Here is a 10782-nt window from a genome sequence, read left to right as displayed (position 1 = left end):
AGGTTTACCTTTTACTGTCTACTGTTAAAAATGCAGTTTTTATTAGTTAAATAAAGAAGCTATAAAATCTAGGCAGAAATGTTGACACAGTCAACTTTACTTAATTTGTTAACTCTTGATTAGATTTAAATGCTTACCAGACCTACATGAGTCAGTTCATGCTATTAAGTCAGCTCATGCTATTAAGAATGACTGTTGTTAATGAGTTGTCCAGATTTATCTTTTATCACAGTTGAATATTGTGAATATATATTTATATATTGTGAATACTGTGTGTGTGTATATATAACATATTGGAAGTTAAAAATATATATTTTTATATAGTATATAATAATGTGTATACACACACACACACACATTATCATGCACTTGTAAAGCTGTATTTCATTTTTTGGTGGAATAGAATAAATCTATAGTAATTCTCCCCAAACATGGTCAACGCAACTTAAGTATTGGAGAATTTATTACTTTTTCTGTTAATGTGACAGCCTCTTTCAATTTAGAGTATTTTAAGTGACTGATTGATTATAGGTTATTTGTGACATAGAGTGTGCTGATAACCCCTGAAATGGAGTGGGTGCTTTATAAAAAAAAGTTACCAGAACTTCTGGTGTGTGTGTGTGTGTGTGTGTGTGTGTGTGTGTGTGTGTGTGTGTGTGTATTCTGTGCCCCGTGTGATTGAGATCTGAAAAGTCACTCTTATTAAATGATTATTGTATTAGAATATGTGATGTCTGTTATTATACATGTATTTGAAGGGTACTTTATAGTTTAAATTCAGTACATTTAAGACTTTCTATTGAACTAGACAACAATGAATGATCTGTTTCCCCAAGTGGGAAATTTTTTGGTAGCTTGGCTGTTTCAGGAGAATAAGAGTACATGCACCTAGCAGTTTTGTATTCTCTCCTTTGAAAAATGTGGTTGAAATCTCCTTAAGGTCTTTTCCACAAGAGAAACTAAAATAAAAATAATATATTTAGACTCCTTCATGCATTTGTAGAATAAATATATTTATGTTTTAATTAGTGCATAGTTTCTGATAATGATCAATATTGTGTTTAAACCCTAGAGTTTAAGCTATGGTCCTGAATCTGTACTGGCAATTTTTATTTAACAAATGTCATGCTGCCTCTTGCATGCCCCACACTGGAGATCAAGCCAGCAACCCAGAGCATGTGCCCTGACAGGGAATTAAACTGTGACCTCCTGGTTCATAGGTTGATGCTCAACCATTGAGCAACACCAGTTGGTCTGCATGCTAGGTTTTTAAATTGATATTATTTTTATATGGTAAAAGTCTTGAGTAATACTTTTCTATTTCAGTTGAAGTGTAGAGGAAGCATTACTTCCTCTAGGACTTTTCTCTAAGAATATAGATAGCTTCTAATACTTTGTCATAAAATCTTTTAACAGATAACATTATTGCAGATGGAGCATAATTTTGATATTGTAAGTATGTCCTTAATTTTTAAAAATACTTCAAATTTTGTATTTTGAGGTGGTTGTTTTTGTTTGTTTTAATAAAAATTGCCTTCTTGTTTTCAAGATGAACCATGCTTGTCGAGCCTTAACATATATGATGGAAGCCCTTCCTCGATCATCTGCTGTTGTCGTAGATGCAATTCCTGTCTTTTTAGAAAAGGTAATCCTACTTTTGCCCAATTTGTTCATAAGCAGGGGTAGAGGAATCAAGTTGAGGACTCATGACTTCTGAATTCTAAAGTAGTACCTCACGTTGTGAAGCCACAGTTTGTATTCATTATCTAGCTAAAATATATTTTTAGCTAAGATTCCAAAAAAGCATTTCAGAGCAGTATTTTAATGTTGATATTAATAAAATATTATAAAATCAACTAAAGTTTATAATTTTTAATAATGGTAATTACCACATTAAAATCTGTCAGAGAAGAACTTAAAGCACTTGATAAAAACTAATTTTATTATTTCTAGAAAACATCTCAGTGAGGTTATAGCTATTTATACCCTCATTGTATAGCTGAGAAAGCTGAAATAGACAAACTGCCTTGCTCAAGGTCATAAAATGAGTCAGTGGAGAAGGAATATTTTTTCATATGTGATAGGTTGTGGTTTTGGTCCATGTTAAGGGTCTTTCCTTTTCAATGCATGATAAAATTACATTATCTGATAACTGGAATATGAATAAAGTTTAAAATTAAAGTTACATAATTGGATATAGTTTATTGTCAATATAAAACATTTTTCAGTCTTAAGACAGCAAAGTCGTTGGAAGCTGTTTTGGCTGTATGTTATAGCTTAAGCTGGTTTCCTATGATGGGTTTCATATTAGTAGCTGTATAGATTGATGGAAATTAAAGAAAATACTGTGGTTAAGTGACTAGAAATAATTTGAATGATAACCTTAGGTTACCTGTTTTTTATGTTCCCAGCTGCAAGTAATTCAATGTATTGATGTGGCAGAGCAGGCCTTGACCGCCTTGGAGATGTTATCACGTAGACACAGTAAAGCCATTCTACAAGCGGTAAGTGTTGTTACCAAAGAACTATATTTCATTTAATGTTGGATTTTACACTCATATTTATAGCAGCTCCTAGATTGTAATCTCTGTAAGATATTAGGCTTTTTAATTGCTCATAAAGAGTATTTCTTGGGTAAGAGATCAACCAAAGGACTTGTATGCATGCATATAAGCATAACCAATGGACATAAGACACTGGGGGGTAGGGGAGGCCAGGGGATTGTCAAGGGCGGGGGGGAAAAAAAGGACACATATGTAATACCCTTTGTAATACTTTAAGCAATAAAACAATAAAAAAAAAATTTTTTAAACAGAGTATTTCTTCACTTTAACAGTTTTCTGTATTTTAGGGTGGTTTGGCAGACTGCTTGCTATATCTAGAGTTCTTCAGTATAAATGCCCAAAGAAATGCACTAGCAATTGCAGCCAATTGCTGCCAGAGCATCACGCCAGATGAATTTCATTTTGTGGCAGATTCCCTCCCATTGCTTACCCAAAGGCTAACCCACCAGGTAAAATAGAACCTACTTTCTGTGTCAGACACATTTTTATTACGTTTTTTAAATGTCAATTTTAGCCGGGTTTTAAATCTATCAACTGGATGTATAAATAAGAAATGTTGTCTGATCTGTGATTTTTTTCCTATGTTAACCCAGTTTCACTTACCATGTTAAGTATTTTATAAATGTTAGTAGATTTACGCAAATGAACAGTATTTGATATGCTTGATATCTTCAATTATTTTACTTTAAGGGATAAATTTGTTATTTTAGCAAAAATTGAGTGTTTACTATGTGATATGATCAGAATTTCCTTTTGGAAAGATTACTCTTTCCTGGAAGGCATTTGAGACAAGACTGGGGGGACAAGATTAGGATAGAGACTAGACATGTCCTGAAAGGAAATGAAATGGAAAATGTAGACTGAGGCTCTCTGGGGAGAAGAGGAGGAGCAGTTATTTAGCAGATAGAATCAATAGACCTGATGATGCAGTATGAGAATTGAGGCTTACAGAGACTGCGGTGGAGGACAGATCATGAGTTAACTTTCATTTCAAGGTTGTAGAGAAATTGTATTTCCTTTTAATATAAATGTTTTAAAGTATGATTGCTGTAATTTTGATTATTGGATCACTCTGGAGTGCTTCTCTTCTAAGGTGATCAAGACACAAGTAGTACCATTCATTTCTTTATTTTTAAAAACTTACTAGGCTGAGATAACTTACGTGGTTAGAACATAGAAATATGTTCTTTAGGTAGCTGTGATTTCAGGTCTTATTTTGGAAGTAGGCATGATAGTCAGAGAAGTTAAAAAGTTGGCCACTATTGTAGCACTTTTTTTAGACTTAAGTAGTGACAGTGAAGTAGGTGTAGAGCTTTTGTAATACCAGAATTCTCTCATTTTCACACAAGTAAGCTTAATTATCACATTGTAAGCCCATTTATTAGGAAAAACAAGTTCTTTCACACTTGTCATTAAATAGTTTCTTTTGTTCTTGTCACTTATTTAAGATGTTTTCTCAATTAAGCCACTCTAATAGTACTTTCTGATTGTTTTTAACGTGAATATAAAATCTATAAGTAGTTTTTCACATTATCAATAAACTTCTGGTTCACACACATTTTTAACTTTTTAGTGTATGCATGTTTTAAATATTTCTACTGGGAATGCTTTTTAGGATGATAGGATTTTTTATTATAAAGTTTTTAGATATTAAAATTACAGAAGTACACTATGGAGTCGTATAATAAAGGTTTATCCATATGTGATGCACAGATGATCTGACCCTTGTCCTCTTCCTCAACCTCCCACAAATAAAAACACAAATGAGTTAAATAAATGAAATAAAATTACAAAAGTATAAAAGTTGTTCCTCCTTTTCTGTATATTTGCTTTTATCTATTGGGACCTTAATGGAGGAGAGAGTTTCTATCAGTGTGATTCTCTTTACTTTAAAATCATATTATTGGTTGTACTTTGCTTAGGCTCATTGCATTTTCAGCCAGCCTTCAAGAGTTTTGGGTTAGGAAGAAGATAAGGTAGTGATGCATGACAGTGAGAATGTTGTATATTAATAAACTTTATTTTTCTTTATTAAAAATTAGGACAAAAAGTCAGTAGAAAGTACTTGCCTTTGTTTTGCACGTCTAGTGGACAATTTTCAACATGAAGAGGTGAGCATTTAGTTCTTGGTGTTATTTTCATAAAGTCATTGCATTGCTAAATCACAATATAACAATTTCTTTTTTTTTTCCTTATGTTTGAAGAATTTACTCCAGCAGGTTGCCTCCAAAGATCTGCTTACAAATGTTCAACAACTATTGGTTGTAACTCCACCAATTTTAAGTTCTGGGATGTTCATAATGGTGGTTCGCATGTTTTCTCTGATGTGTTCCAACTGTCCAACTTTAGCCGTTCAACTTATGAAGCAAAGTAAGTGGTATTTTATTATTCTACTTTAAGCAGGAGAAGTGGCTTTTAAAAAAAGGAAGAAAAATATTGTCTAATTGTGTTAAAACAGTGTATCAATGCTTCCTACATATGATTTTTAAAGTATATAATATAATAAAAAATTTTCCTTGTGGTTCCAGGGCTTAAGATCTGTACAGTATCAGTTATGTAATATTTATTAGATTTTCTAGCAGTTCATCTGATTACAGAATGCTTTTATTCTCCCTGAAAAAGTTTCAAGTTATACAGATGAATGTCACTGATCTTTGTTACTTTAGTATTTCTGAGTCTTTCCCATCCCCACTCAGTATGTAGGAAATAAAGTTTTATTGCACTGCTATTGCAACTTGCTCTCACTTCTTAACCCTTAGATTTTACAAGTTAATGTGTGAAGATAACAGAATTTAAAAAATATATTTGATTATTGCTTGTAGAGTATTGGTCACATTTGTATGAAACACCTATAGTTGTGGGTAACTTCATATTCGTAGTTCTAATCTCTGACGGTGTTACCTTGGGAGGTAGGGGTGATATGCACTAATAAAAGAGCCCTTGATCCCACTGCCTCAGATAGACTGTTGAGTTGTATAATTTACTAAGTAGTATAATTTAAACTGCTTTTTGAAGGGAAACTCAGTTTTATTTTTAGTTTCATTACTTGTGAATTAGTGCATTGGCACATAATTTTTTCAGAAAAGTGGTGTTGCTGGGTGATTTATTGATAATATTCCTCTTAAATCATTGATATATCCCCAAACTTGGCATTCCAGGAGCACTGTTTTTCTTTTGCTATGAGCAAAGTGCTCTCTGCCTAGATAAGTCTGGGAAAAGTTTAAATAGCTCCTTTTTTTGATGTAGTCACAGTATACTTCGCTTATTAAAATCCCTAGTAGTTCTTTGAATTTTACCTAGCCTACCATTTTCTGAAGTTTGGGTACAGATTATCTCTTATTATTATGGGGCACAGCATTTCCCTAAATACTAATTTGGAAAATTGCTGCCTGACTTTTGTTTGTTTAAATATGGATATTTTTCTTTTAATATGATGAATATTTTCACCTCTTTTGCATACTTCAGGAAGTTTACCACACCTTCATACTATAGGGGATGCTAGATGTATTTTCTTTCTATAACAATAAAACAATGAAAACATGAATCTGATCTTTTTTTAAAAAGTAAAGAATCCTGTGTGACATTGCCATGTATTCACATTTCTTTGGGAAGTTGGCAAAATGACTTTTTCAAGAAAAGTTTAAACATTTTCTTTACTAATTGTGAAATTTCTATGAGGCAGAGATTACCTCTCTGCCCAAATCAGTGGTGAATACTTTCCTTGACAACAGATCTACTGATTACTGGCAAAACATTTCACTGAAATGTTTATATATATTTTGTCCTGTATGTAGTATGTGTACAAATGCACACACCACAACCAACAAAAAGCCAGCCTGTTTTCAGGTTGTTGCTGTTAGAGTGACTAAACCCTGTGGAGGCTGAGAACTCTCCACTCACACTGTATATTAAACTGGCTCATGCAAATTCTTCCATAAAATGGTGTCTCCTGGGAATGGAAATCTGTGGTAGATGATAATTTTAATGATTTTGCCCTTTGATGGCATGCTTAATGTAATGTAAGAAAATGTCTTTCCTGATCACAAAATATGATAAGATTCAGATGTTTTTAATTGGTTTGTTTTATCCTATTGGCCACACATTTTCAGTTTATTTGAATTGAAGACAAGTATACAAAATACTTAAATTGAGGGTTAAAACACATTGAGTGTACTTTTGTACAAAGCACTGTGTTCCTCAAAGAAAGTAATAAAAGATTCCTAAAGTTTCTGGGTGGATTTGTGATTAGGTGTCCAGCTAGAAGATTAGAACTCAAACTGAAGTCCTTAGAAAGAAATTGTTACAGTTTTTAGAAAATTTTCTTAAGTATTTGTTATACCTCATTTGGATCTTTTACTTTAACTTCAGTAGTGTATTGCTCAAGAAGAAAATAATTTTTCCCTCCTAGGGAATGATTGCCTTTTAAAGCAGGTAATATTATCTAATGAACAAAATAAACAAAATAGAAACATATTCATAGATACAGAAAACAGACTAACAGCTGTCAGAGGGGAGGGGGCTTAGTGGACTAGGCGAAATAGGTAAAGGAAACGAGGAGGGGAAATCATAGGCACAGACAACATAATGGTGATTACTAGAGGGAAAAGCGGGGGGGGAGGTAAAAGTGGTTTAAAAGGCTGATAAATGGTGATGGAAAGATAATTTGACTTGGGATGGTGAACACACAAAGCAATATACAGATGATGCATTATAGAATTGTACACTTGAAACCTATATAATTTTATTAACCTGTGTAAGTAACTTAATAAAGTCAATAAAAAATAAAGTAGGTAATATAACTAGTTTCACAGGCTTTTGTTTTTTGTTGTTGGTTTTACAGACATCGCAGAAACACTTCACTTCCTCCTGTGTGGTGCCTCCAACGGAAGTTGTCAGGAGCAGATTGATCTTGTCCCACGCAGTCCTCAAGAACTCTATGAACTGACATCTCTGATTTGGTAAAGATTGACCTAATGATCACTGTGCTTTATAAGAGGGTGTTTTACTTTAGAGGCCTAACCTTTACTAATATTTTGAGAAGCCATTAAAATAATTGCACTTTTCCCCCCCCAGTGAACTTATGCCATGTTTACCAAAAGAAGGCATTTTTGCAGTTGATACCATGCTGAAGAAGGGAAATGCTCAGAACACAGATGGTGCGATATGGCAGTGGCGTGATGACCGGGGCCTTTGGCATCCCTATAACAGGATTGACAGCCGAATCATTGAGGTAGTAGTTTCATTGTACTGTTTAAATGTGTCTATTTTGGTGGATAGAGGGTGTAGGGATGGAGTGGGGAGGGTAAATATGTGTGTTTAAACGTGCTCAATTTTGAATTAACTCAAGATTTTCTCATTTTGTCTCCTGAGAAGAAGGTCCTCATTTCTGTTCAGGTCAGAAAACATGATGTTGTAGTCCTGCTTCTGCTGCTAACTACCTGATTGACTTGGAGCAAGTAATTTAAGTTCTTTGTTCCATAGTTTCCTCATTTCTGAAAGGAAACATTTGAAGAGTTAGGCTATATATTTCTAAAAGTCCATTTTATCTTCTATACAAAAGAAGCCTCTCAAAAGTAGAGATTTACATAAAAATAGATGTTTTTCAATATTTTTAAGAGCAAAAATGTGGAAACAAATTTAAATATCTATCTCTAGGAGATTGATTAATAAACTCTGACACATGCATAGGTTCATATATAATCCAGACATTAATGGGATAAATTTTATGGCATAATATAGGATATAAATGAAAACAATATTCAGAATTATGTGACTCTTTTGGGAAGTAAGCAAAATAAGAGAAAGAGGAATAATAAATACATAGGAAAGAAATAAACCAAACTATTTAGAGATTTTTTTTTGTGTGTGAGGTTTTATGTGGGATTTTATTCTTATTTTCATACTTCCATATTATGTTTGCACTGAAATATTTCAAAAATTTCTCAGGTCAGGAAAAATTTGCCCTCATTTAGGAAGTGTTGGTAACTGCATTATTTGAGATGCAATGAATCTCAAATATGTGATTGTCAATATGTGATTCCTTTAAGTGTCAATATAATTTCTAATTTCAAACTGACATTTGAATTTTTAGAACATCACCCTTAAACATCCTTTAAAGATGTCTTCCAGTTAGTTTCTAAAAAAGGATTTTTTTAAAAAATCCTTTGAAACTAATGACATGTTACAAAATCAAAAGTTCTTATAAAAATACCTAAATTCAGAGCTAGCTTTTATGAGGAAGTTAAGTATGACTGACTGCTCTTTTATGCAGTTAGCCTTAGTGTATAAGGAGGTTCTCTAATTCTAAGCATTCTTCTTTTTAGCATTTTTCCAGTAATTGCATCTTCACTGTTAACTTTCTATCTTGTATTTCCTAAGTGTCTTGCCTTCCATTCAACATAGAAATTCCATAGTTTGAACTGTTATAAGAATGAATATTTTGTCACTTATTAGGCTGTCTAAAATCCAGCAGACAGTGTGAATCAGACTGTCTTAGTCTACAAATGTACTGTTTAATGCCTGCAACTCCTAGGGATCAGGATTACTCTGTTAATTCGAGTTGTGTCTTAGAGTATCATTTAAATGGAAATTCTTCTTTACCTAAGGATAATTTTATAGAATCATTTTGTTTAAAGTAGGATTTCATTGGGTTAAGAATGTATGATGTAAATAACTTTATAACCTAAGAACTAGATACTAAGATTTATGGATAACACATTTTTTTTTTCTATCAGCAATGTTTTAGGAGCTTTCTTAATACAAATGGTGTCTTCATGTCAGTGATTCTACATGACTGGATCCTTAATCAAGATTTTTATCTGTTTTTATGTCTTGGGGAACCTGATAGGGCTGTGGTATATATTTATGTTTAATTAAGAATGATTTTAATTGAGTTTTGTCATATCCACACTATTAAATTTAAGTTAGTATTTATGGAGGGTCCCCACTGTGTCTTAAGTTAATAAAGTTCTCCATGGTTATATTCAAGGTTTCTCTCTCTTTGCTCTCAGGCAGCCCATCAGGTCGGTGAGGATGAGATAAGCTTGTCCACTCTGGGACGAGTTTATACTATTGATTTTAATTCTATGCAGCAAATCAATGAGGACACGGGAACAGCACGTGCCATTCAGAGAAAACCTAACCCCTTAGCCAATACTAACACTAGTAAGTGCCTTTATTAAACTTAAGTAATTAATTTGTTGTTGTTTTTATCATGTGCTTTACTTGACAGATAAGCCAGTATTTCTTAACTGGTATCTTCCCTATGATCTTTTTACTTAAGTGATTTGCAGTATCCTGGCATCTGATCGGAATTGTCCTGTTTAGGGTTTTTTTGTTTGATGTTGTTTTGATTTTATCTGTTTCTGTTTCCCTATTCTACCTTTAGATGCACCCACACCTGTCAGGTTAATTCTTTCCAATCTTTGATTCTATATATTTCCACCAAAATTCTCTTTTTAACGAATGAAGAATAGACAACTGTGACACACACACACACACACACACATTTTTGACATTTATTCCTCTCGGGGATTTAACCCATTGCTTTTAAAGCACTAGCTTTGAGTGCATAGAGTCAGCAAACTTTATCTAAAAAGGGCCAGATAGTAAATATTTTAAACTTTGCAGGCCATATAGTCCCTGTACTTAACACTGCTATTGTAGCTCCAAAACAGCATATACAGTTATATTAGCAAATCTACATGCTTGTGTTCCAGTAAAATCTTATTTACAAAAATAGGTGATGGGCAAGATTGGGTCTCTGGACCATTCTTTGCCAACCCCTTGGTCTTGAGCTTACTTTTCATCAGTTACCTTTTATTTACACCTATTCCCTCTAAGCAAACTGACAGATTACCTTGTTTTTCTGTATCTTCTAACTAAATATTCACTATTTATTTCTTACCGGTGGTTTAGTTGTTTTATGCTGAAATAATCCCAGTCTTTTGTTAAACATACTTAGTGGAATAACAGGCATAGTATATTGGTGCCTTGTTCTCTTCAGCTGGCCAGAAGGGTGAGTAATTTTTCTAGCTGGCTAAATTTTGTCTTCATGATTCCGTTGTTACCTTTCTAGACCCCAGTTCATCACATTAGATGGGTTGATTTGTTTTATAATTAGAAATGTTTTAGCATTTCAAGTAGTTACATAGGCTTGAATGCTTTAAATATTGTTTGTTTCTGAAATGTGTAACTATAGGATTGAACATTTTTTATA

The 10782-nt window shown here is 33.1% G+C and overlaps 1 protein-coding gene across 32 annotated transcripts in view; it reads left to right on the top strand.

Moving 5' to 3' along the window:
- Nucleotides 1–10782, top strand: part of TRIP12 (thyroid hormone receptor interactor 12) — a 128315-nt gene that overhangs the window by 82513 nt on the left and 35020 nt on the right. For 18 of the 32 annotated variants that reach the window (XM_059703413.1, XM_059703411.1, XM_059703414.1 and 15 more), the window contains 9 exons: nucleotides 1417–1452; nucleotides 1550–1645; nucleotides 2412–2504; nucleotides 2852–3013; nucleotides 4607–4675; nucleotides 4769–4934; nucleotides 7405–7522; nucleotides 7638–7797; nucleotides 9575–9728. In XM_059703413.1, coding sequence (XP_059559396.1) covers nucleotides 1417–1452; nucleotides 1550–1645; nucleotides 2412–2504; nucleotides 2852–3013; nucleotides 4607–4675; nucleotides 4769–4934; nucleotides 7405–7522; nucleotides 7638–7797; nucleotides 9575–9728 — 1054 coding nt within the window. Of the gene's footprint in view, nucleotides 1–1416; nucleotides 1453–1549; nucleotides 1646–2411; nucleotides 2505–2851; nucleotides 3014–4606; nucleotides 4676–4768; nucleotides 4935–7404; nucleotides 7523–7637; nucleotides 7798–7937; nucleotides 9553–9574; nucleotides 9729–10782 lie in introns of those variants that run through there. The other 14 variants (XM_059703435.1, XM_059703433.1, XM_059703432.1 and 11 more) reach the window with 4 other exon arrangements.

The sequence above is a fragment of the Myotis daubentonii genome, chromosome 7, assembly GCF_963259705.1.
Source record: "Myotis daubentonii chromosome 7, mMyoDau2.1, whole genome shotgun sequence".
Lineage (NCBI taxonomy): Eukaryota > Metazoa > Chordata > Mammalia > Chiroptera > Vespertilionidae > Myotis > Myotis daubentonii.
Note: the sequence above shows the minus strand (reverse complement) of the source record. Positions and strands in the feature narration are given on the sequence as shown.